The sequence below is a fragment of the Annulohypoxylon truncatum genome, assembly GCF_022578515.1.
Source record: "Annulohypoxylon truncatum strain CBS 140777 unplaced genomic scaffold F4807scaffold_5, whole genome shotgun sequence".
Lineage (NCBI taxonomy): Eukaryota > Fungi > Ascomycota > Sordariomycetes > Xylariales > Hypoxylaceae > Annulohypoxylon > Annulohypoxylon truncatum.
The window spans coordinates 476,612-497,452 of NW_025953791.1; the positions used below are offsets into that span (position 1 = coordinate 476,612).

General features: G+C 47.4%; 4 protein-coding genes across 4 annotated transcripts; 3 read left to right on the forward strand and 1 right to left on the reverse strand.

Moving 5' to 3' along the window:
* Positions 1 to 1,029: 1,029 nt before the first annotated feature.
* Positions 1,030 to 2,470, forward strand: F4807DRAFT_457067 (uncharacterized protein; the record flags this gene model as incomplete). The annotated part of the gene is made up of 2 exons (XM_048000983.1): positions 1,030 to 1,785; positions 2,015 to 2,470. The coding sequence occupies 2 exons, from the start codon at positions 1,030 to 1,032 to the stop codon at positions 2,468 to 2,470; spliced, it is 1,212 nt and encodes a 403-aa protein (XP_047857502.1).
* Positions 2,471 to 4,833: 2,363 nt separating this feature from the next.
* F4807DRAFT_457068 (uncharacterized protein) lies at positions 4,834 to 6,163 on the forward strand (the record flags this gene model as incomplete). The annotated part of the gene is made up of 4 exons (XM_048000984.1): positions 4,834 to 4,986; positions 5,040 to 5,144; positions 5,205 to 5,596; positions 5,668 to 6,163. 4 exons carry the CDS (start codon positions 4,834 to 4,836, stop codon positions 6,161 to 6,163), a joined length of 1,146 nt encoding a protein of 381 aa, XP_047857503.1.
* A 4,774-nt stretch (positions 6,164 to 10,937) lies between these two features.
* On the forward strand, positions 10,938 to 12,372 carry F4807DRAFT_412437 (uncharacterized protein). The gene is made up of 3 exons (XM_047996778.1): positions 10,938 to 11,152; positions 11,226 to 11,633; positions 11,733 to 12,372. Exons 2-3 carry the CDS (start codon positions 11,248 to 11,250, stop codon positions 12,265 to 12,267), a joined length of 921 nt encoding a protein of 306 aa, XP_047857504.1. The 5' UTR covers positions 10,938 to 11,152; positions 11,226 to 11,247; the 3' UTR covers positions 12,268 to 12,372.
* F4807DRAFT_412441 (WD40-repeat-containing domain protein) lies at positions 12,373 to 15,484 on the reverse strand. Its single transcript, XM_047996779.1, has 5 exons — positions 14,854 to 15,484; positions 14,627 to 14,708; positions 13,663 to 14,560; positions 13,139 to 13,606; positions 12,373 to 13,087 (listed from the first exon to the last, which is right to left on the reverse strand). The coding sequence occupies exons 1-5, from the start codon at positions 14,972 to 14,974 to the stop codon at positions 12,860 to 12,862; spliced, it is 1,797 nt and encodes a 598-aa protein (XP_047857505.1). The 5' UTR covers positions 14,975 to 15,484; the 3' UTR covers positions 12,373 to 12,859.
* Positions 15,485 to 20,841: the final 5,357 nt, after the last annotated feature.

The following is a 20,841-nucleotide window of genomic DNA, read 5'->3' on the forward strand; positions in this document are numbered from 1 at the left end:
AGGCAAGTCTGCAACCAACCACAAAATCTGTATGTAGTTTCAATATGCTTAGTCTAACGTCGACTTAATATTTTATAAGCAGATTCAAAGACTGGCAGCAAACAGTTTTAGTCTTCTTCATGACTTTTTACACTATTATTCTAGGTGTGGTCTTTCGAAAGAAGATCTATTCATACGCACTCCAAGTCATAACGCATTGTTCCTTCCTCGACCACCAATACTAGATAACTTTCCTTGGGAGTTTTAACCTATCAACCTTCACTTTATAAATTAGCAAACTCCTAGACCTATAATTACTGCGATTCTACCCAAGTCCCACACTTAGTCACAGCCTCCTATTGCCATCGCATCGTTTTATCTTCCAGTCCGTAGCGAAGCAGAACCACAGCAATTCAACGCCACCATGTGTTGTTGGGACGTCGACGACGTTTACCTCGAGGAGGAGGAGCGCGCGCGACAACAGCGAACCCGCCAATACGTGTGGGATGGAGCCAGATGGATTGCGGTAACGAGAGATACCGTAAGTATTACTTTTTCTCTATAGTCACTGTAGTTTGCGAGTGTATCTCGTCGGGCCCAAGCGCACCACACATACCACTGCGCTATCCTTGGGGAGCAAACACGGGAAGGCTGTCCTCAAGTCGTGGACAAGGTAACGAGGAAAGACAAATATACTCAGAACGCACTTTGTTACCTCGAACCCTAGAGCCGCGTGAGTAGCACGGTTCGAACGCTCTTACCTTTCATTCGTTCGCTATTGGTTATTGGCTGTTTTGCGCTGGTTCATCCTTTCTCCCTTCCCACTTTCACCTTCAATCCTTGACTGCAACTTCCAAAAGTCACACAACCAAAGGACTAGTGTATAACTTTGCCATCTTCTATTCTCAAGGAAAGGACCAATTGACCCGACCACTGTGCGGGCAATTGTTTCCAATCCAAAAATCTTTTTTTCCAAAGGATTATTTAATAATAGTCACTACCCGACTATTCCCCATACAATTTGCTACCACCTGACCATCCACACTCACCATGGGTGCCCACCCTAAGAGCCCCAAGCCTGAAGATACCAGAGACCCTAAAACCAAGCAACGTTCATCATCATCTTCTTATTACCCTTCAACCTCTACCTCCAAAACAACCACTTCTCCCAACCATCATAAGAGCACTACCCGCGACACGGAAATACCAGCGCGCAAGCCCGCCACAGCCGCAACTGGTAAACAGGTCAACGGCAGCACCACTAGCACCTCTCCTCAATCGGATTACCAAAATTCCGGACCTGGTTTTACTCAAACCGTAAAAAACATCCCCGGCGTCGGTTTAGTCTACAACGACAACCAGAGCAACCCAAATCCCGTTCACGGAGTCAATCCAGCTTCTGGTCCGCAACCGCACCTAGGTCATCAGATTCCAGGAGCCGCGTCGCCTCAGGTCTTACCGCCGGGCTTCGTCCAGAAGCAGCCTCAAGTCGTTCCTCAATTCGCGTTCCCTGCAAGCCAACAGCAAGCTCCGGTTATGGCGTACGCTAGTTTCATGCCCAACCAGGGCCAACACTTTCAACCTCCTGTGCCTGACACCACTTACGGTCCTATCCCGCATACTTACCACCCTCGCTTCGATAACAACAACGTTGCTGCTGGTCAGTACGTATCGATCGATGGTCATCTTTACCAGGTTGTTGGAACTTCGAACGCCCATGACGGCGCTCCTGCGGCAGTACAATATGTGCCCGTTCAACAGGTATCTGCCATTCTCACTCAAGACGCACCAATGGTCGTGCCCATTGTTCAGCCTATCGCATGCTATACCATGAATCAGGGCTCGTCCCAACCTCTCTATTACGTCCAGAATGCAAGTCTCAAATGAACTTTAAGTAAAGATATCGGGCGAGTGGATGCGCGCTGCCAAGCTCCCTGTTTCAGAAGGCTATATTTTCTAGACTTCCTTTTTGTTACTGCGCTTGCCCTTACTTCACCTTATCTGAAAATAGAAGCTAACGTTTTCCGCTTCATAGGCCTCCGGCGTTGCCGGCAACCCGATTGTTCTTCAGCAGCAACAAGGTGGTCAGGCACCCGTTTTTATTCAGGGTCAGCCCGGCGTACACATCGCTCAACCAGCTCCAGTAGCCACCCAGCCCGGTGCATTCCCTCCCATGGTGGGCGCACCTCAGGCAGTCGGAGCTAGCGGTATGCCTGGCGCCTTCCCTGCGAGCTCTGCCCCTGACGTCATGGGAATTGGCAAGACCGGAATGGAAGTACAGTTGGAGCAGTATCATACGGCTGTAAACAACAAGGCCCTCGAAGGACAGGACATCGCCCCCGCCGACCCCGACCCGTCTCGCATGTACTACTGCCGAGAGCTTGATGGCGAGTGGACTCTCCGCAACCGCTTCGGTATCGATAACATGGGCGATTGCCGTTGGTACGTCCTACCCGGCGGTATTTTCTATGCCGTCCGATTAGCCGACTGAAGGGTATCGACATACATATCAGTAAGCCTCCTACAGGTGCCGGCAGCACGCGCGGATTAGCTGATGGTCTTAGACTATTCGATTTGCGTTCCTATCATGCAACGTTCTGGTTTGTTTCTGTGCGACTCGTCGTTTTGCCAACGGTTTATCTCAGCCAGTGAGTTTTCTTTTGCTTATCGACCACGACGTTTGCTAATATTAAACAGCAAATTACCGTTCCTTGCCTCTTAATACGGCATGCTGGAGAGTTGTCTCAATCTTGAAGGTTGAGTAAGTTAATTCGATGATTAAAACGCACGAGATTTCGATAACTAACCTATTCTCTATGCAGACGTCAAATACAACCTCCAGGGCATATTACGAAAGGACATGTGGCAGGACTGAATTGATCGGACTGGGTGGCTTTTGTCATGTGGCTTTTTCCTATGAATGAAGATCTCTTTCCTTTAGTTTCTGAAGGTTCCCCCTGAATTGCGTCAAGGGCCACGCCAAACTAGTATACTCCTAGTAAAGGCGTCTGAGGGTCAGCCAGAAGTGTGCCATGCCTGAAAGATCCGCTTTCTGTAGTACGCGGGATGAATTGGGATAGCTTCTGCTTCTCTCTCTCCGTTGCCCTGCGTCTGAGATTGAGACTCTCGGTACCTAGGTACTCTTACATGGCGTTTACGGGGTTATAGTTCGGGGAAGGTCGCATATAAATAGGAATCATAACTTTAATAATGAGTCCTGCACAATCATTATGCAAAATGTTTGTTTCTGTTTGCGAAGTGCGTTATTTGCGTGACTAGAGATGTCTACCTAGGTAGTTTCCTACTCATGACGTTACGTTGAAGTCCGGGTTGAGGCTGAGAGCCTAAGACAACAAGGTACTTAGGTACCTCTTAGATTGTGACGCAACCGTGGACCTACCCCTATTACCTAATCAGTCCCCTGCGCGTCATTAGCGAACCGCTAATGTTCAGCAGCTAGCTTTAGCGCACATGATCCACTTTTCATCCTACAACTTAATCTTCAACCCTTCCAGCCTTCATCGTCGAAATTCGACTAACGTTTGGAGTTTGAATTTCACATGTCACTTTTATCACAGATTCATTTCCTACCTAGCTTCAATGATAAGTAAGAACTTGGAACATGTTACATTGATATTTACTTGGCAGTTACGGATACCCTCATCGTCAGCAATGTTTTCAAGTTCCTTTCTGCTTCCCGCGACTACGATAATTCCCCATCCTTAGAACGTCTCTTTTAGGTATGCGCAGTAGTTCGAGACTAGTTCGCAACGCCTAACAATTCTCTTAGTCTTCATGGCCCCTTAGACAGTTATTCTGTTTGTCAACTAAATACACAAACAGGATAGTTTCCTAGAAACTAGGCAGCTGAAGACCAGGAACTCGGTTGAAACTCATAAATCAAGCTTGAGACAGCAAACCCTTTACTAGTCGTTATCGGTTTTTCAGGGACCAACCCCGCATCATTCCGAATAGTTTTTTTCTTTCTTTTCGGCCTCATGCTCGGCGGGTCTGTTCGTTGATCTCTCCTTTATCGATAAAACGACGCTGGCGCATAGTCGGTCTTATTTAGTTTCCTATTTCGGCCACATACCGCAGACTGCCGGCCAGGCCAGGTAACTAGCATGGCTTAGCATAGATCTGCTAGTTTTCTTCTTCGGCTAGGTTCACCGAGGCGTGGAACATTCGTCCCGGAACCATGAGGCATTAGGACGGGGTCTAAATGTCGCATGAACAGCCTTCCATTCTGAGCCATGACGGTTGTGGTCTGGTGAGTTCTTGCCTTACGCGGCATCTACACGTTCTGCAGCTGTACCTGGCTGTCCATCATGCAGCTGTCGGAAATTTCCACCTACGAGAATAAGGCCATGGGCCGAAGGCGAACCGATTAGCTCTCGCCTTAGAGACTCCGACCTTGCCGATCATTGAACTATTACTTGAGTTAAACCACGACGGCGCCATCGCCAAATTGCGACAGCACGGTCCCTTGGCGGACCTTTTTCTCTTTCCATGGATAGCGCTCCAGACCATCGATCGCGTATCTCAAGCGATCACATGAAGATGCATGCCCCTGACAATCGTCTGCTTGCGCAGATCCTTGCCTACCTCCAGGATGTCGCTGTCAAGATAGTAGTCTTATTACCCCAGATTATTATATGATATTCTCTTGGGGAAAATATATCTCTGTTATTTCTCTCACCCTGACATCTCCTCGTACTATTTTTTTTCTTTTCTTTTTTTTTTGTCCAACTTGGATGTGATCACAGTCGTCAAGAGGTTGCCCTTTGGGCATTACTCCCTAGTTATCACGACACGCGCGTATCCAAGCATCAAAATTAGGCACCCGATTCGAAAATGACGTCCCAAGCAGATAACGGGCCCCAGCTGGCTGCTGCCATATATGCTCTCCTCCCGCTAACGGCTATCACGTTAGCCCTTCGGTGTTATGTTAGAGTGCGCATGTTGAAGTTCTTCAAGGCGGAAGACTGGCTAGCGGTTGCGACGATGGTAAACGCTTTCTAAGCAAGATGATAAATATCCCCCGATGCTAACTGGAGTAGATATGTTTTATAATTTATTGCACGATCGTCTTGATAAGCATTTCCCAAGGGGCAGGCAAGACGATGTCCGAGGTCCCCCTTCAGAATTTTCCAACGATTCTCAAGGTGACTCTCCTCCGATATAAACGACTTGCGCGCTCTAAGCTGATTAACTAACCGTGGTAGATGAGATACGCGGGCGAGATTGTATATATCATGACGTCCCTATTAATCAAGTTCACAGTCGGCCTCTTCCTCTTGCGCATCTGCTCCGTGGTATGGCAGAGAACGGTCATCTGGACCGTGTTGTTCGTGGTTCTTGTCTACAGCATCTTCTTCACTTTTATGGCCATATTCCAGTGCCACCCCATTCAATACTACTGGACCCAATACACCGAGAAGATAGAGGGATCATGCTTCAGCGATGATTTGATCAGGGGCACGTCTTACGCAGCCGCCGTGATAAACGCGATCTCCGATTGGATCCTGGGCCTCTTGCCTATCGCACTCATAGGGAAACTGGAGCTATCAAAACGTTCCAAGATTATGGTCTCTTGCACCCTAGCTTTGGGGTCTATGTACGATCTTCCCCTTCCCCCTGCAATGGGATGAAACAGTACTTAGTTGAGTCGGCTAACAAACCTACCAGAGCATCGATAGCGACCATCATCCGCATCCCGTATATCTGGCAGCTGTCTAGCGCTAACGACGACGTGCTCCACGTATTCACCGTCGTGTCCATCTGGTCGACGGTCGAGAACGGGCTGGGCCTCATCGCCTCCTCGCTCGCCACCCTGCGCCCGCTCTACCGGAAGCTCTTCGGGACGGCGGGCTCGCGCGCGCGCACGCCGTCCGCGAAGCGGCGCTCCTTCTACTCCTGGCGCAAGTCGGGCACCGCCAACGTCGCCCACCTGCGCGGCGAGCCCAACGCCGAGTACTACCGGATGGGCAAGTACCCGAACCGCTCCCAAAACAGCAACAGCGCGCGGGACTCGCGCGAGGATTTCGGCGTCGGCGGCGGCGGGGTCTACGACGGGTATTCCGGGAGGGAGTACGGCAGGGATTACGGAAGGGAGCTCGGAAAGATTCCGGAGAGGGTTAGGATACGCGATGCGCGCGACGAGGTGGATGTTACGTACCCGTGATGTATGTATGTATGTATGTATGTACGTACCTAGGAAAGAGGTGGGAAATGGTTATGGTTATGTTTGATGTGATAGAATATTTAGATTATGAATGTTAATGACTTTTACGCGTATGAGATCTGTTTGTACCATAGAACGATTCTTCATGCATATCTTCGATATCCTCTTACTACTTCTCAAAAAGCGCTCTCTACCATCTAGCTACATTGCACGCCTGCCAATACCTCGTCGCTCCTAGCCGCAAAAACGTCTTCTTTCGTGTCTCGTGGGTAAGTAACTGCACCCGACCATACCTCCCGTATCCCAGATCACCGCCCCCTAAGACGAATCGAAGCGAATAGGTAAATCGCAGAAAATCCCAAAATTTCCTCACCGCTCTCCCGGAACCACGTCGTCCCAGCGCGAAGTAGAGGAGGTAATTTAACCGGTCGCCAATAGTCCGCCTTCGCGCAGATTGCCGGCGCCACTTCGGAGGAGGGGGGCATTTGCTTGTACATACGTTCGGAGGAGGTTGGGACGGGTGGTGGGACTGGTGGTACTACTGTTCTGCGGCGAGTTTTTACCTAATTTCCCGTAGCGGCGATATTACGATCTGGACATCATCGTTGATGGTCAGAGATCGGGGTCCTATGCCAACCCCCGTACTTCCTTGGATATATAGACTAGACCTAATATCCAGAAAATGAACAAAATTATCGCGGCGTTATTACACATATATTGAGTTTTCTTGTGTAGATCTCTCATGTGACTTATTTCCTTTCTTCCTCATCCAAGAGTGAGTTGAACCACTAATCCAGAATAATATCCAGGCGCTAATCCAGGTCCTTCATAGTAAGTCCTACACATATTCTAATCCTCAGCTGCTTTTCAACCCCCAGTCCTTATATCCTTAGGATGGCCATGCCCTCTCTAATACCATAAGATAATAGAGCATTTCTTTTCGACACCAACTTCGATAGGCCTATTGGTGTTGCCACCTGTTCTTGCGCTCTACTCACCACCCTTAAAAACCATAGCAGTTACCAGGCTCGTGCTAGAATATCGAATAACCACCACTTCAGCTCATCCCATAGCACTAGAGCTCACAATCTTCCTTGTATTCTAGGTCCCTTGAATAGGATGCTGAATACCATACTTTATGTCCGGCATCACGCATTGATCGCAATCAATTCTTCCCATAGCGTTGTGGTGCCCTTTTGTACTCGCATTCTAATGTGGTGGAAGCATTCAGATGCTGTTGTTATTCGACGTCGAACAAGGGATGGTATCAGGGATGGTATCTAGCCTTATGTCTTTGTTGAAATATCGAACCAATATCACGCTCGAAGCCTGTGATCCCATCTACAACGGTAGATTTCGTCTTCGGCACGCCCTTTACGGCTCTTAGAGTTGTTGGATCTTGCCATTTCCTTTTAGCCACATGTAATATAATCAATACCCGATTAGCCATCGTCCTAGCTTGAAGAGTCGACAAATTTTTTTGAATGAGAATGTACCGAATATATCCGAAAAGGAGTCTTGGTCTAAGAATGTCTGGCTCCAGTAACACAGCTAGAGGCTGCTATGCACGCCACCACCTGTTCTTGCGCTTTACTTGCTCGGAGTAGACGTACGTGTCGAATTCATCGAAAGCTCCTAGGTTTCACGGTGATTTCAATTCAAACCACGGATCGGAGTCGCATGGAAGCCACGGAGGGAGCACTGCTTGTTTTTGCGTTCCACTCTCTCAGACCGTGAAGATGTCCATGCTTGGTATAGAATATGGTCTTGTGCCATCGGGAAGAGGCGTTACCATATAGGTAAGAACGTATTATCCCAAAAATGATGAGACTGACTCTTGGCAATGACGCAAGGTGTAAGTCGGCTCTTCCAGCAGAATCGTATCACATAAGTGGCCTCCAGGACCTTATTTGATATAGATTTGACAGGTCGAAGAGACGTATGATTTAAAGTTGGCTCGTCCCCAATGTGTTTAGAGGCGAAGAAGCTGGCTGTTTCGCGCAGTACTTACGACTCATATTTAACTTTGAGGAGCTTAACGCAGATTAGAGCTTTTAGATGAGCATGCGGAGTCGCCCTGGTTGGCTGATCCTTTGCCTATTCAACGGTCGTTAGTAAAAGTAAGATTTTCTTAGGTATCGCTTTCGTGTGTCGTAGCACTTACTTTTTCCTCTAAGCTTAACTAGTCGAACTTCTTCGAGGACATGAACCAATTTAGTCGATTGGCCGTCCACATTAGCACGTAGTGATCGAGGTCATAAACATGAACACGTGCTTAATACGTTTGTTTCCGATGCTGTGGCGTGGGATTCGTGAGTTGTATGAGTTGAAGATGAGATTCCCCTTTCATATGCCTGACAAGGTTAGTTTTCAGTCGAGGCGTCTGGAATACTAAGTGTTGTTATAGTTGCCATACCTTTCCTAATTAGGTAGCTAATATGTGATTTTCCACCATTTATTTAAGCTTAATATCGGGTTTTAAGCTCGCCGGAAGGAGGTATGCTGAGGACCAGAAAGTAACGAAGCTTTTGGCAGTTGATCTAGCATGTAGATCCTCGGCTCCTACCAAGAAGAGTTTTCTCACGATTCACCCTCTACCTACTGAGGAAACGTCTTGATCGCTCGGTCGAAGGGCCCTCGGGGTTTCTTGAGGCGTCTTAGAGTCAACTTGCTGTTTCCATATTTGTCAATAGATGATGATACAACCTCATCACCTTCCTAGTAGTCATTAGCGTGATGTCATCTCCGAGTGTACAATATATATAGTTCGAGATTTGACTTTCGAGGTAGTGTGAGACAGTCCAGAAATAGAGGGTCAGATATTAGGTGAAGATGATTTAGGATATCAGCTTACATCGTCAGAATCACAGACAGGTCCAGGAAATCAGGCGATGGTTGTTTCTCTCCTAAGGTTGAAAACAAAAGGAAAGGTCAATAACGTACCTAGTAGGTAGTTCCTCAATCTGTCCAGTGTAATTCTTCAAGTCTTGCTCCTCGCCTCTCCTTAGATTAGTTCTCTCTTTCTCTCCCCTTCTCTCTCACTTTTCAGGTGAGCTTTCACGTCTGTGTTGCTAGACAGGCCGTAGATTTCGGCCAAGAATTGTCGGGATAGCTGTGCGATACTGTTAGCATGTTTACGGTAGATAATTTATTGACCGGTTCTGGGTAATCCATGCCCCGGGTGATATCGCATAATGCTCAACGTAAAAGGAATAGTCGAAGTGGCTATAATCGAATGGATAGCCTATGCGCGATTGGATCTTTGCTAACGGGGTTTTAGAGTTCGGCACTCGCCGAACTTTCCATGGAGGGCCTTCAAAGAAAGGGAAATTGACGTAGAACTTTGTCTGGAAGGTTTATCCCTTGGGAGATAAAATGCAGTTTAATAGAGTATAGAAATTCATCGTGCCGAAGAAGGCACAGATGGCGTTTGGCACAATAGAGAAGGACCTGGCAAGAACTACTTACCTAGTAGGTAGGTAGGCCAACGTCAACATGGATATTTAATGGATAGGTTCACATTAAACTTGGGTTTTTGCTTCGCAGGAGAGTTCTTGTCATTTGTCTTGCGACTCTGTGGTAGGAAGGTACGGTAAGATTTGAACATGGAGTAGGTGTAGTAGAGAAGAACAAGTGGAAAGGGGAAAGGACAATTGAAAATGTTTACATACCAAACAATATTGAAGTATCTAGGACTTGGAGATATTGGCCATCTGTTCGTCTTAGGGAGTGGCAGTGTCAAACTTCAACGCGTTAGCAGGAGCTTTCTCATCGTCTAGGTAAACAGTTTGTACGCCGAAAATGACTTACTCTACGGTTCAGAGCACTGACAACAGTGACTAGATATCGGGCGTGATGTCTATTGATAATTGTAGGTATAATCCGTTGAATCTCAGAGAGTGTGATCATGAATTCTTAGTTCATGTAGTGGAAGAAAGGCAGTGAGGGTATCAGTTGAAGTGGATGAAGGTATAATTGAAGTAGTAGCCGATATACTAGGTGGAGCAATGCTAGTAGAAGCAAAATACGAAGTAAGTTTCGATCATTGATAGAGTCCTCCATGTTGAGAGGTTTGATGTCTCTAGGAGTGGTAGAGAGATCTAAAGATGCTGGTAATATTGGTGGATGTAGAGGAAGGTAGAAGTAATTTTTAGAGTTAGAAATTGGAAATAGAATGGAGTAAGATGATATTAGAAAGAACTAGTGGAATAAAGTTAATTTGGGTTCGAGAAGTCTCACTGGACTCACTGTACGTTTATATCATGAGTAGGTAGAAGACCGTCGTGATACTACGTGGCGTGAGAAATAAGGTGAACCAGAGACCGTGCTTTGAGGAATGCCGGGACAGTATCAGAACATCCCAGGTATTGGCAGCATGCTCTGAAATCAGCAATAGAAGGAAACCCCCAATATCGTGGGAACGTGAAAGTGTCCTTGTCACTATGAAAATAAGTGATAGTCATTATTTCATAGAGAACTCGGTTGTCCTGTCAATCATTGCAAGCAAATATGAACGCGTAGTCGAGTTCGGATAACTCGAGGTGATTGTCTGCATAGATATACATCATTTAACTGTACTTTTCAATCCGAATTCATGTTTCTCTTGCCATTGTGCAAGGTTCCCAGTTTGATGGACTACAGCTCTCTCTGAGTCTCGTCAAGGTGCATTAGGGGTTTGTTGATGAGTTGGAGATACCTAACTGTAACAAAATCGAAGTTGTTCAACGATATGATAATATACAGCTCATGGGAATCGTGCCAATTGAAAGCTCCTCAAGTTTCATAAGACGAAGTGAAGTCTTCACCGTCATACGGCGGCCGATTTCTTAAAGGGGCAACTGGGCGTGAGATTGGCTTTGTGCAACCACAGAGCTATTGTCCAATCATTTTAACGCTACTAATAGGACCCCACTTATTCTATCCATACAGCCCAGTTACGCTAATCAGACAGTCTGATATTCCATCTCACCAAGGCCCATACCTGACTGTCTAAATATTTTTATTAGCCACACAATAAAAAGCTTCACCACATCCTTCACTCTCTCAAGAAACATCTACATACCGTAATTCCACGAAACGATGTAATGCCCCCCGCTCCCATATTGCAGAGCAGTGCCGCCGCTGTAGGCGGCCCTAGCAGCGACAAACCCGCCAACACCACCACCAACAACAACGAGTACGAAGAAGCGCTAGACAAGCTACAGCCGCTGCAGCCCGTCCTCCGGGGCTTCAACCACCGCAACCGGAACCAGCACCGGCGCGCCGCGTGGTGGGCCCCCTTCGGCATGCTGCGGCGGCACGTCGACAAGCTAGTCGACGAGCTCTTCGACGGTGCTGCTGCCACCGCCGCCAAGTCGAAGAAGAACAAGAAGCGCAAGCGCGGCGAGGACAGCAGCGAAGACCGCGCGGAGAGGAAGGCGCGCGGTCACGTGAAGTGGTTGCGAGACGTATTGGTTCCGAAATGCTATCTGTATGTTGACTTAATATTCCACAACTACTTACCTACCTACCTGACTACACAGCTGCTTCGAATATTACATTGTGAGGGTTGCTAATGGACTATGAATAGCGCCTTCTCGCACCTGACGGCAGACAACCAGTTCGCGACGCTAGGCATCGTGCTGCTCAGCGCGCTGGCGCAGGTGAACGCGACCTGCATCCAGCTGATAGGAGAGGCGGTGGCGACGACCGCAGAAGGAGACAGTAGCAATTTGCCAACGTGCGAGCTTGTTGACGCCACCGGAGCCGGCAAAGAGTCTAGCAGCTCAATTAATAAAGAGCTGCCCCCGGAGATGCCTAGCCAAAAAGGGGGCGCCGTGATCTCGCGAGATGAGGTGGCAAGAGCCGAGAAGCTGCGGCGAAAGAATACACAATTCAAAGAGGGAGATCAGGCCAGATCTCCTAATGTTCCTAGCAGTGCTAGAAAGAACGCGGACCACGATAATGATGCTACACCTACGGAGAAACAACGCGGTATAGTTTCCAAAGGCAAGACTAAGGAAATAGGCAACGCATCTAGTAAGGAGGCCTTGAAGCCACCCAAGAAAAAGAAGGCCAAAAAGGGCGGTGATGAATTCGACAATCTCTTCAAGGGTCTATTTTGAACTAAGAACCGGATAGAGCTGCTGGTCTACTACTCATAGCTACTGAAATCGTGATGGTTTAACATCGTGGAAAATATACATATATATACATATCCATTTTAAGGCCTTCTCGGTTGGATTTATCACTCTTCAATTACTAGCAAAATTCTTTGAGCAATACTAATGACACAGGCTACACGTTTGCTGTTAACACTTGAGATTAAGACCGCGCCCTCTAAGCCTCGCCAGCCAACTGAGACCGTTACAAAAAAACGTTTTGCCCCGTTCTCTCCAAGTACACCTGATATCCACACCATCATGATCGTCTGAGGAGCGTGCCTTCACATTAACAGGGGCGCTAAGACCTAAAGGCTGCATTAACCATACTTTGGGTGGGTTGAAGCTCTCCTGAGCCTCAAGGATAACTAAATACTAAACCAAAACCCTCCAACGTGTGCGGGTGCCATTGCTTATGGCAAAATCGGGCCATTATAGTCCATGATGATTAACGTCATAAGAGGAGTGGGGCCTTCCGGGTGGCAGCCTCTGATCTAGGACTATCTGACAACTGCGTCTGAGTCGGGGCTTGCCGAGCTATTGCCGATGACTCCCTCTAAGATATTGATCGATACGACCAGATGCGCGCTCTCATGTCGCCTGAACCAGTCGCAAAGTAACCGCCCGTCGGACTAGGAGCTACAGAGATAACTGAGTTCTTATGACCTTGGAGCATCAGCTGGGTAAAGCCTGTTCGAGGATCCCAGAATTGGACACCACGATCCTTGGAACCCGACATGACCCAGTTAGCATCAGGGGTGAGAGCAACGCTAAGCACGAAATCCTAGTCTTGTCAGCATGGCAGAATATGAGAGAACGATTTTTTAAGACTTACTCGGTGACCCTCAAAAGTCTTGACGCATCGGCCGCCCTTGGGCCCAGGGTTCGACACACCTCGAGGGGTCGACAACTCCCACATCTTGATAGTCTTGTCCAGACTGCCACTCACGAGGTCTTTTCCATTGGGAGAGAAAGCAACGGAATAGACGCTGTCCTTGTGGCCTTCGGGTCCTTCAAGACGCTCAAGAAGATACCCTTGTTGGATATCCCAAACGCGCACGCTCTTGTCTAGGGACCCAGCGGCTACATACTTCGTATCTGGAGAAATCGCAACAGTAGTGACGCCGTCCTCGATAGAAAGAGTAAGCATGTTTGTACCGTGCTCGATGTCCCAGAGTCGAACGGTTCTGTCGCCGCTTCCGGATGCGATTGTTCGCCCATCTCGTGCAAAGTCCAACGAGTAAATATCCTGCTCGTGGCCGGCAAACGTATTTCGAATCGTACGGTTGGCGATGTCCCAGACCTATTTGACTTAGTAAGACGGGCAAGCATGGGACATATAGAAGGAAGCTGACTTACACGAATGAGCTTGTCCTCGGCACCAGTAGCGAGATACTTGCCGTCAGGACTGAAGCACACGCTCCTAATATAGAGGTCTCCGGAGATGTCGACATTCTCATCCTGTAAGACACATACCTTTTCTCCGGTGGCCACGTCGTAAATCTGGGCGGACCTGTTACATCCAGTCGCGACATACTTGCCATCATGGCTAAATCTTACACAACACACGACACTTTCGTGGTTTAGTGTGTGAACTAGATCAACGTCGAGCATGCGAGGAACGTGCTGGTTGAAGATCACGAACCAATCGTCTTTGGTCTTTTTGACGTGTGCCGGAAGACGTTCTACGTCCAAGTCGCCGAGAGCATTGTTCACCATCGGGCCAGGGTGGGGAGGGATAGCTCTGTGGTCAGGGGTCGGGTGGTTTGCAACCTGCGGCGAAGCTCCAGGTCCAGCATACGGCATCGGAGTGTTTATCTGTGGAGTAGCAGGTCCGCCAGCCGGAGGTCTGCCGATGCCGCGCTTTCCCGGTCCGGGTGAAGCAATGCTTTGAGGAGGTTGACCAGGAAATCCGTTAGGAGCCGGCCCTTGGTAAGGCTGTTGGAAAGGGGGTTGTTGTGAAGGGGGCGGCGGAGGTGGAGGTGGTCCTTGGAGTCCCGGAGGCGGCTGCGGCATTTGGTGTTGAGGTCCAGGAGGAGCCTGGTCTTGGGGGGTAGGCTGCGGTGGCAGACCACCGCCTTGGCCTCCCTGGCCGGTCATGATACCGCTGAACAGATTGTTGCCCATGCCGATCGAAGGGGGTGGAGGACCCGCTGAAGGACCACCATGCTGAGGTGGCCCAGGTAGAGCAGGTTGAGGGGCACCACCTCGCGCAGCTTCGAGTTGACGACGGAGTATGACCATCTCCTCCTCGTACCTGTAATGGCGGGGGTGAGCAACGAACCTTAAGATTTTTAGAGCAGCTGTTGTAAGATTTACTCACTTGGCCTTGATATTCATATGCTGCTGCTCTAATTGATAGACTTTCTCACGAATGAGTTGAGCTTCTTGAACCTGCTGCTGGACTAATGACGAGTTAATATACCATGTGTAAATGCTAGGCTTCAATAATAGACCGTTGTTTGATAGGCTTGATTAAGCGCAACAAGCAACTACAATTATTCCTTTGCATCCGTCAAGAATGTGGGTTACTTTTGTAGGGGGGCTTACTCTGCTGTTCGCATCCTTCGTTTATACGGACTTGGTTATCGAATTCAGTTCGGATCTGATCAAGGAGCTCGTTCAGACGCGCCGCATTTTGCGGCATGCCGCGGTGTGGATACATAGACATTGTAGGATAATAGTACTACGGCGCAGGCAATTATATCGCGAGATCAAATTAGACGGTTATTATATCAACAAGTGATGCGACTTCGCGTTTATCGCGGGTTTGTTCGTGAATAGATGGTAGGTGAAGTGTCGCGTAATGCTTCAACCTTGTCGGTAAGCTCCCAGCAACTCCTATTCGGCCTCAGACGCGAGAAAACTCCCACCCGCACAACCCAATTGCACGAGCGAGACGAGACTTAGCACGGTCCCGTCAAACAACAGTGGGCATAGTCGGGTGGTGGGAAAGGAGGGCGATGTGGTGATCGAAATTAATATAGGCGCAATGGTGAATAATCGATTGTGTCTTAGTCGCGATAGGCTGGAGTGTTGCTATGGGGCGACTCAGGTGAGGCTGCACGATAAGCTTAGTTGGTGTTGAGGAAACAAAAACAGATGAAGAAAAAAAGAAGGGATGGTAGAAAGAATAGAGGAGACCCCAAGGTTGGTAATACTCAGATTTGTTTGACCAGGGCCTTGGGGGTTAGGCTAGGCACGAGCTGGATTAAGAACCATGACCTTTTATGTGGAAAGGTGGAAAGGTGGAAAGTATGTCTGATGGCTGGTGGGTTCGGGCGGCGGACCCCTGCAATGCACGGATTGTGAGGATGTTGCAAGGGGGTTGCAGGAGACAACGGGCCAATGTACACAATCCACTTCGGTACTACATCACAGGTTCCTTTTTTTTTTTTCTTTTTTTTTCAAACTCTCCAGATAGTGACGGATTTTTACCTTTTGTGGTACAGCTTGGTTTTTTTTAGCGGATGTCGGGTTAAGGCTACCTGCATAGAAGTGGGGACATGGGGGATCCATTGGCAAGCAGTAAAGGGAAACTAAACTCTCTAAGACTAGGATGGATACGCGCCTAAGAAGTACAAGCTACACCATGTACCTAGTGCGGCACACCTGTTGTGGGCTGGAAAGTTTGTGCAGAATTGTGGATAACGCGATTTCACGGAGGAACTGGGGCGCACGCTGCCAAGAAGCTAAGCTAGGTACGCAGATGGCCCCCACCTAGCCGAAGTTGGTAAGCGCAGTGGGTTAGGTACACTGCGAAAACATCGGTACATACTAACGTACCTACATACAGTACTAACTCACATACACTACCTCTCCGCACACATACAGTACATGATACATGGACATTAAATGGGACGGTGCGGCTTGGCTTTTGCTGCAATGCAGACGTACGAAGGCAATTTTTGGGATGTGTTGCATCGTCTCAGCGACTCTTTTGTGCTCGCGCTACGTGTCTGCAATATGCTGCATATGTGTACTTATGTCTCTAGGTGATCCAGAACCTTGCCACAAGGTACGGTACATTTGTACAGGAGAGAAGACTACTGTACGTGCTGCTTTCCCGAGGTTGGATGACAGGGGGGTTTAATAGGGAAGCAGAGAGCCAGCAATAGATCCAGCTCGGGTCAGGATGTAAGAAATTGTGGGAACTGGTCGGTGAGTAAACGGTCGGCGTGAGCCCAGCCTAGAACTAAGTAACTAGATACATTCGAAGGGTTCGGCTCTTTGAGCGTGGCCACCAGTTCCCCCACCTTTCTGAGGTACCCAGTACAGGATTACGTACTTTGCGGCAATGCTACTGTACCTATGTACTTATCGTATCTGGGTTGAATCTTGATCGGAGGCCTACCTACCTAAGGTTACCTAGGTACACATGCTTTAGGCAGGCTATAAGCTTCCATATTTTGGTTCGAAGAGCAGCTAGAGTTGCTTTATTAGGTTGTTGGAACTCCAGTCGTTCTTTACAACCTCCAGACCAAACACCTCCGGTGTGAACACAAAGAGCAATAATACGCAAGATTAAGAGACCAACTTATCAGCCTGCAGATTACACACAAGAGGCCTAAATAGAAACTGTCCATTTCGCCGCATCTTATAAAGGCGCTAAAAAATGTAGGTGGTTTTACTTTCTACCTGGCAGCCTGAGTAGTAGCTGAGTGGTTTGGTAATATCTGAATATCAAGAGATTGTGAGAGAGAACCGTTGTGACAATTCCTCGCTAGACAAAATGGCCCGGACCATGACGTTGATGTACTAAATTGTTTAAAAGTTTTTACAAATGCGGTTGTAAGATGTACATACAATAGAATTGTTATCGTCATCATCAGAAATAGCTGGCTTGGAAGTACAAGACCATGTACGGCCCTTAGTGTGGTTTTAAAGCTTCATTGGTTAAAGGTCGTTATTTCATTCAGCCAACCAGCGTTGAATATAAGGTTACGTGTAGGTTCCGGGCTCTCCCGCCGCCTCGGGGCTGAGTTAACCCCAGTACTACGGCATGGCGTATCTATAGCCGGTACCCATCTCCAATAATAAACTTACCGTCTAACCCAACTCCACATAACCGACGGCGCGCGACAAAAGGTTTTATCGGGTCACAACTTACCTAAATTCGGTAAAATCCCAGGAAGGAACCTTCGCTTGTACGGCAGACGGGCAGGCGTGCGGCAGGTAGAAATCAAGTCGCATGAGGAAAATTAAATCTACACACATCTTGATTATGTGTCTTCGCATAAGGCAATGATGAGCAATTTATGTACTTGTGTAAAGTAAGCCTTAAGGTATGTTTCTATGACATGCAAAATTTCGTCATAGTAACAAATGTATCGCCCTGAAATAATTTGAAGTATTTAAGTCAGAATCCCAAGTTAAAGCTTTGCCTTGATCTTGTCCCTTCGCTCCTTTTTCCCTTGTGGCTACCTATCTATGATGTACAGCAGATGAAAGCCAAATCTGCCGCAAATTTCGCTCATACTCGCTATTACATCTAAGTCTCAATTGCTTCCAAGCTTGTGCTGAGAGTTTTACTCATACGCGATCGCTAACCCACGTGAACAACAAGCCTAGCTACCTAATATGCAAGTACGTTATATCGTTAGTTACCTAGAAGAATCCTACGCATCAAGATTCATGATTCATAAAATCAGTCGTTATATATTCACTAGGTACACTTACTTATACCCACGAATCCCAACTTGGCCATCGCTAAATATAAGTCATGCCGCGCCGTCCGCAACGGTACTCATACATAGTCAAGTTTAATCAACCCTACCGATGACTTTTACGACATTGATCGAAACAAGCACCTCGATGTAGCCTTGAAATTCTATTAGTCAAAGAACAAGAAGGCTTGACCTGTTATTAGTGTGTTCGTTGTTTATAAGAAGTCTAGATCGTATACGTAATATTATGATGCCGGATCCAGCGGCTGAACCTTATGGTACGCTGGGACCATCCAGCTAAGCTTTAGAGGCGTAAGGTGCAAGATCTTGCACCAAGTCAAAGCTATACTTTAACCGGCAGATCTACGAGCAACTTGCCAGGTAAACGTTGAAGCATAAATAAACTCTTGGGGAGAGTTGAACGGGATGTCCACGCCGCAGTCGTAGCATAGTCAACTTAAAGAGGTAGGTAATAAGCACTTACATATCTAGGTACTTACTAACATCGAAATCTTATATTTCGCCCCTAGTTGGAAATTATAGATCTCACTTTACATGCTAGGTGGTCATCAATGGTCTCGTTACTAACCCTATCACATTCAAAATTCACCTATAGGCTATACCCGAATGTCAAATAGCCAGCAACCTGGAACTATTGGAAACGTCACATATCAAGCAAATTATCCCCGACGATACAATGCCGGATTCTAGTCTCTTATGTACCTCATAGTACGTGTTCATCTCGGACTGCATGAGCGCGGATATAAGCCGCTTCGCAGATTACTACATCTGCCCGATTTGATGGAAACTTCCCCCTCAATATATCACCGGACATTGCATCCAACGTCTTACGTGCGGCGGACAATGTACCAATATATGCCATCAATTATTATCTCATCTCTGCCCCATAACATGACTTGCATAAGAATCCCGAGTGTTTGGCCAAGTTTGATCCTTTCGACCAGATTCATGGTACATACCAATCCGGGGAGTAATTCGGTCCTTCACCAACACCAGAACACGTCGGCTTGATCCTTCCATCCTTCCTTTGACTGTGAAATGGCCACCTCTTATACGGAGGATAAAACTCCGTTCTTCGCCTCTTTGTCGGCGTCGACCTACCTATGGGGTAAGCAGAAGCACTATCGCCCGGCCCGATGCAGAGAATTACGGCTGTCCACATCGACTGAGTATCAACTTGGCCCGAACCGCTTTCCCCCATTCACCGCCGGTGGTTGATACCTGATATGTAGGTACCTTTGGCGAACAGCGGCTAATTACCTACCTAAACACTGAGTTAGCCGCCACAAGGTCTCTGGAACTGTAAACTTCCCGATGCAGGCGGCTAGTGAGGTAAGCGTACGTTAATTGGGGTCAGAAAATAAGGTTCATGAGGACGAGATCTCCAAGCTATTAAGCTATCGTATTTTGCCCCATGGCACCAAAATTCCCGAGCGCCGTTTCGAGCAGGCGTACACGTGCGTAGTTGGCCTAATAAATAGCCCAGGAAAAGAGGCGAGATGATGAAATAAGATCTAAGTAACGTTAGAGCTTAACGTGTCATCCGCAGCGTCTATAAACTCCGAATTCCATCCCCCTCAGGATTGAATGAACTTGGGTTCGTTCTCGGGCTTACTTTGGCAAGATATGTATCGACGCTCTGCTCTGCTCTGCCCTGCCTGGTCCGGAGTATCGGTCCCTGCCTCTCCCGAGTATGTGGCAAATTTGACGATGGCGTCACTATTCTTGCATTAGCTTGCATGTTGCTTATTTTAGAGCTTAATAGATATTTAAATAAGAAGCAAGTTTCTCAATGATCAGACTTTCTCGGACGAAATTTCATCGTGCCAGGCCGAGTCTTCAAAAAAAGACAAATCATTAGTCAATGAAGAACGTTACGGCCTGCGCACGATTGCGACGAAGTTCTCTGTCAAGAAGCATCGATCACAGTTGAATCCTTCTGTCGGTGTTTTCGGAGGAGATTTGTATGTTCGATGCATCCTGTTGTCTCTTCTCGATCATCATATTATTATCTCGACAGCAAGTGAGATGCGACTCCTTTCGACTAAAATCAAGAGGGTTGGGAGACGTTCGAATACAGTGCCTTCAGTCTCCTTTTTGGACGATCACCAGTGAGGCTTAAAGTCGGTAGAAGACTTGAGACTGAGATGTCTTATCGTACGTTGCGTCAAACCATAGTGGTCAGTCGGGTCATGCCTATCGTATGATGATCGAGGTCGAGACATTAGCAATTGTGTAAAACCCCACCAAGGCTGGTTGATGCTGCAATGCTGAAAACATGGCTCAGTTCTATTGCCGAAATGAAATCTTTCGACTTTTGAGGCGGGTTGAAGTGAACGTAAGTTTGGAATCCAAGATTAACATTTTTCTAGTTTGCCTAGCCAAAACCGCAAAAATATATGGTTCTTAGCTGCATATTGGTTCCTTCCAGCTGGGTCCTTCTAAGTGTGGGTTGGCATCTGGGCAGTTGGTCCCTGAACTACGATTTTGACTTACAGAGCCCGGTGTGAGAACTTAGTAATATGGATGCTTTCCTTTCAATTCAATTGGCAATTACAACCCTTAGGTGCTAGTTAGTAGCTTATAATATATATTGGTCACTATGATCGTCTTCAATTTCTGGGCGCACGTAATTACTAGTAGCAAGAATGCATCCATTGAGTCTTGAGAAATTCACAAGTGAAGACTATGTAGAAGTGGTTGCATAACCCCTGTATTTACATAATCGCTTAATCCTGACGTTTCGAGTCCAAGCTGAAACAAGGCTGATTCCACTAACAAACGACCCTAGTTCTGATCTGTTCATCATGAAAATCAAAGACTGGAGAATGATATTCAAATCGATTACCTT

Coding starts and splice junctions, on each gene's coding strand:
- F4807DRAFT_412441 (XM_047996779.1), bottom strand. CDS start 14,974: ATGTCTATGTATCCACACCGCGGCATGCCGCAAAATGCGGCGCGTCTG. Junction 14,561..14,626: donor CATATGAATATCAAGGCCAA/GTGAGTAAATCT, acceptor CCGCCATTACAG/GTACGAGGAGGAGATGGTCA. Junction 13,607..13,662: donor CCGAGGACAAGCTCATTCGT/GTAAGTCAGCTT, acceptor TAAGTCAAATAG/GTCTGGGACATCGCCAACCG.
- F4807DRAFT_412437 (XM_047996778.1), top strand. CDS start 11,248: ATGCCCCCCGCTCCCATATTGCAGAGCAGTGCCGCCGCTGTAGGCGGC. Junction 11,634..11,732: donor TTGGTTCCGAAATGCTATCT/GTATGTTGACTT, acceptor GACTATGAATAG/CGCCTTCTCGCACCTGACGG.